This window comes from Mirounga leonina, unplaced genomic scaffold (assembly GCF_011800145.1).
Source record: "Mirounga leonina isolate KUSES-001 unplaced genomic scaffold, KU_Mleo_1.0 Mir_493, whole genome shotgun sequence".
Lineage (NCBI taxonomy): Eukaryota > Metazoa > Chordata > Mammalia > Carnivora > Phocidae > Mirounga > Mirounga leonina.
Window position 1 is genome coordinate 4,015,230 of NW_023270780.1, and position 3,022 is coordinate 4,018,251.

A 3,022-nucleotide genomic window follows, 5' to 3' on the forward strand; every position below is an offset into this window, starting at 1 on the left:
AGAAACAGCTTCGTAGGTACAGATCTCATAGGCATCTCATCTCTCATAACTTCTAGAAAAAGAAGACTGACTTGTTTCATGAAGAAGGCCAAAGGAATCATTTATCTTGTGTTCGGGAAAATTCAATGTCAAGCAGAGACATGCCCGGCCCCTGAGTGAAGAGCCAGGCATTCTGGGGAGGAATGCAGTGCCAGCTCTGGTCCTCGTGACCTCTCCTGTTTCATTCAGATGCCATTAAATTGCCTCATCACCACACTATAAAAGGCCTCCCCAATGGCCAGCTCCTCAGATCCTTGGCTTCTCCCCATCTTGCTCCTGTCAGCGAAGAGGGTAAGTCTATGCCTGGGTTAGGGACACAACAAGGAAGGAGCGGTGACACTGGGATGGGATGAGGACAGTCAGGACTAGGCATGAGGGTGGCTGCTGAAGGAGCTGGGGCAGAGCTGATGGGAAGCGCGGAGGCTGGGGCCTGAGGGGGAGAGGCAGAGGTAAGGAACTGGAGCAGAGCTGTTGGTCCTGTGTGAGAAGGGGTCTTCAGAGAACCGCCACCCTCTCTCTCCTCGAGTGCAGTTGTGCAGTCCTCTCATGGGTCCATTTATGGGGTGAAGTGATAGTCCAGCTTGCCTGAAGAGCAAATGGTGGAAACTCAGACTCCAGCCTTGTCAGGCTCTATGGGGCTCAGCTTGAGACTCAGAGTGGCTCCTGGTCTACCGACAAGAACTTTCTTTCCCTGGGTACTGCCTGGCCTGGCAGGAGGGAATAGGGAAGCCAGTCTTGAGAGAATTTGGCGACGAGGAGAAATCAGCTGGGAAGAAATTTCCCAAGGAGAATCTGCAATACAGGCACCAAAGTGAGTAATAAGAAAGGAGGCTTGGAGAATTGGGTGGAAACAGACATCACTCATTCCAGCGCTTCATTTTCCACTGTGGAAACTGAGGCACACAGCCAGGCATAGCACAAGATCCAAGCAAGATCCCTGGCTCTGAGTCCAGCCTATGTCAGGTCTGAGTGCCTGTGACCTTCTCAAAAAATTTCCTGCTTACAGACAATTCTATTCATACGAGATGCTGGGGGTTTCCCTGGAAACCTTCTTAGCTCTGATGAGACCTTTCTTTTCAGATTTTGCAAAGCCACAGGAAGATGTGTGACCAGCAGAAGCAGCCACAGTTCCCCTCATCTTGTGTGAAAGGTTCAGGATTGGGAGCTGTACAGAGTACCAAATGTACCTCTGTGAAATGCCCAGCTCCATCCCAGACTCAAGCCTGTGTGAAATGCCAAGTGCCATGCCAGACTCAAACCTATGTGAAATATGCAACTCCTGGCCAGATGTATGTGAAATGCCCAGCTCCATCCCAGACAACCTATGTGAAATGCCCAGCTCCTTGTCAGACATACATGAAGTGCCCAGCTCCATGCCAGACAACCTATGTGAAGTGCCCAGCCCCCTGCCAGACCCAGGCATGCTATGGCCAGGGCCCTTCTTCCGGCCAGACCTACTACGTTCAGGCTCCTGCGAGTAGCTTGACCACCTTATGCTGTGTACCTGATCCATGCTCTGCACCCTGTTCCACCAGCTACTGCTGCCTGGCTCCCCGGACCTTCGGGGTGAGTCCCCTGAGACGCTGGGTCCAGCGACCCCAGGACTGCAGCTCAGGATCATCTGGCTGCTGTGAAGGTTCTGGGTGCTGCAGCTGTGGGGGCTGTGGTTCTGGGTGCTGCTGTTTGGGGATTATCCCCATGAGGTCCCGAGGTCCTGCGTGCTGTGATCGTGAGGATGACTGCTGCTGCTAAATACAAAACAGCCCTGCTCTGGAACATTCAGCAGCCTCCGGCCCCCTCTCTGTATTCCCAGTTATGTAGAATCTTATTGCTTCACCATGTACTTTGCTTCTCTATGAAGGCAGCCTGCCAGAGTTAGCATGTGCCCCAAACTTTGGCAAGAATAAAGCTCTGAAAGCAATTCATAGAGATGTCCTGTCTATTTGGTCCATATTTATGCTTTTCTTTTCTTTTTTTTAAAGATTTTATTTACTTGAGAGAGAGAGAATGAGAGAGAGAGAACACATGAGAGGGGATAGGGTCAGAGGACGAAGCAGACTCCCCGCCGAGCAGGGAGCCCGATGCGGGACTCGATCCAGGGACTCCAGGATCATGACCTGAGCCGAAGGCAGTCGCTTAACCAACTGAGCCACCCAGGCACCCTATTTATGCTTTTCTATCAGAAACTCTTCCTCTCTTCTTCTTGCTTCTCAACAAGAGGAAGGTCTACATGGACCAAGCTGGTACGATCCCAGCCTGGGATCCCCGAGCATTCTAGAATGCCACTAATAAACTTCCCCATGCAAGTTAGCTGGAGATTTTAGGGTCGGGAGATGCCTTTTTCCTGCCCTCTGATGAGTGTGAGGAGAGGGTTTGGCTATGCTGAGGCCTTCATGGTAGCATGACTGTTGTATGTGAAGTCAGAGTTCAGCTTCCTGGTTGTTGAAGGGTCTGTGAAATCAGATCTGTTCAGGTGCCTCATGATGATGCCCCTGCTTCTGTGGGAGGGCCTCTATGGATTCCATTTTCTCATCTGATGAGTTTGTCCCTATGAAACCCCAGATTAAAGACCTGAGGGAAAGGGTGAGGACTCACCTGAGGCAAGTGGAAATTCCCCTTGTTAGCCTGGGAGACAGCCCTGCTAGTGAGGGAGAGGTTGCCAAGAGGAAGGTGAGCCTCTTGGCACAAGCGTCTGGGTCTGGGCCAGACTCCCTTTCTCATTAGCACTTCCTCTTCCATTACTTTGCTAACCCCGGGGGTTTGGGGTGGATTTTTATAGCTAGAGACTGTAAACCCACACAGTAAAAAAGAAATAGGTAAGGGGTAAGTGCTGTTCAAAGCAGCCCCACAAGCCCTGGTGTATGAACAGAGGAGGCAGCATATTTGGTGAATATGTAAATGAACATTCCAACAAGAACTGGGGACCTTGAGTTTGTTTCTAAGCAACCTCTTTCAGGTTACCCTGGGACACTTGTGGGAGTGT

The 3,022-nt window shown here is 51.0% G+C and overlaps 1 protein-coding gene across 1 annotated transcript; it reads left to right on the top strand.

Annotated features, from left to right (window-relative positions):
• The first annotated feature begins 276 nt into the window (after window positions 1–276).
• On the top strand, window positions 277–2,305 carry CUNH1orf68 (chromosome unknown C1orf68 homolog). The gene is made up of 2 exons (XM_034990102.1): window positions 277–330; window positions 1,120–2,305. The coding sequence occupies exon 2, from the start codon at window positions 1,141–1,143 to the stop codon at window positions 1,789–1,791; it is 651 nt and encodes a 216-aa protein (XP_034845993.1). The 5' UTR covers window positions 277–330; window positions 1,120–1,140; the 3' UTR covers window positions 1,792–2,305.
• Window positions 2,306–3,022: the final 717 nt, after the last annotated feature.

Excerpts from the sequence above, each read along its gene's own strand:
- CUNH1orf68 (XM_034990102.1), top strand. The coding sequence starts at position 1,141 with ATGTGTGACCAGCAGAAGCAGCCACAGTTCCCCTCATCTTGTGTGAAA.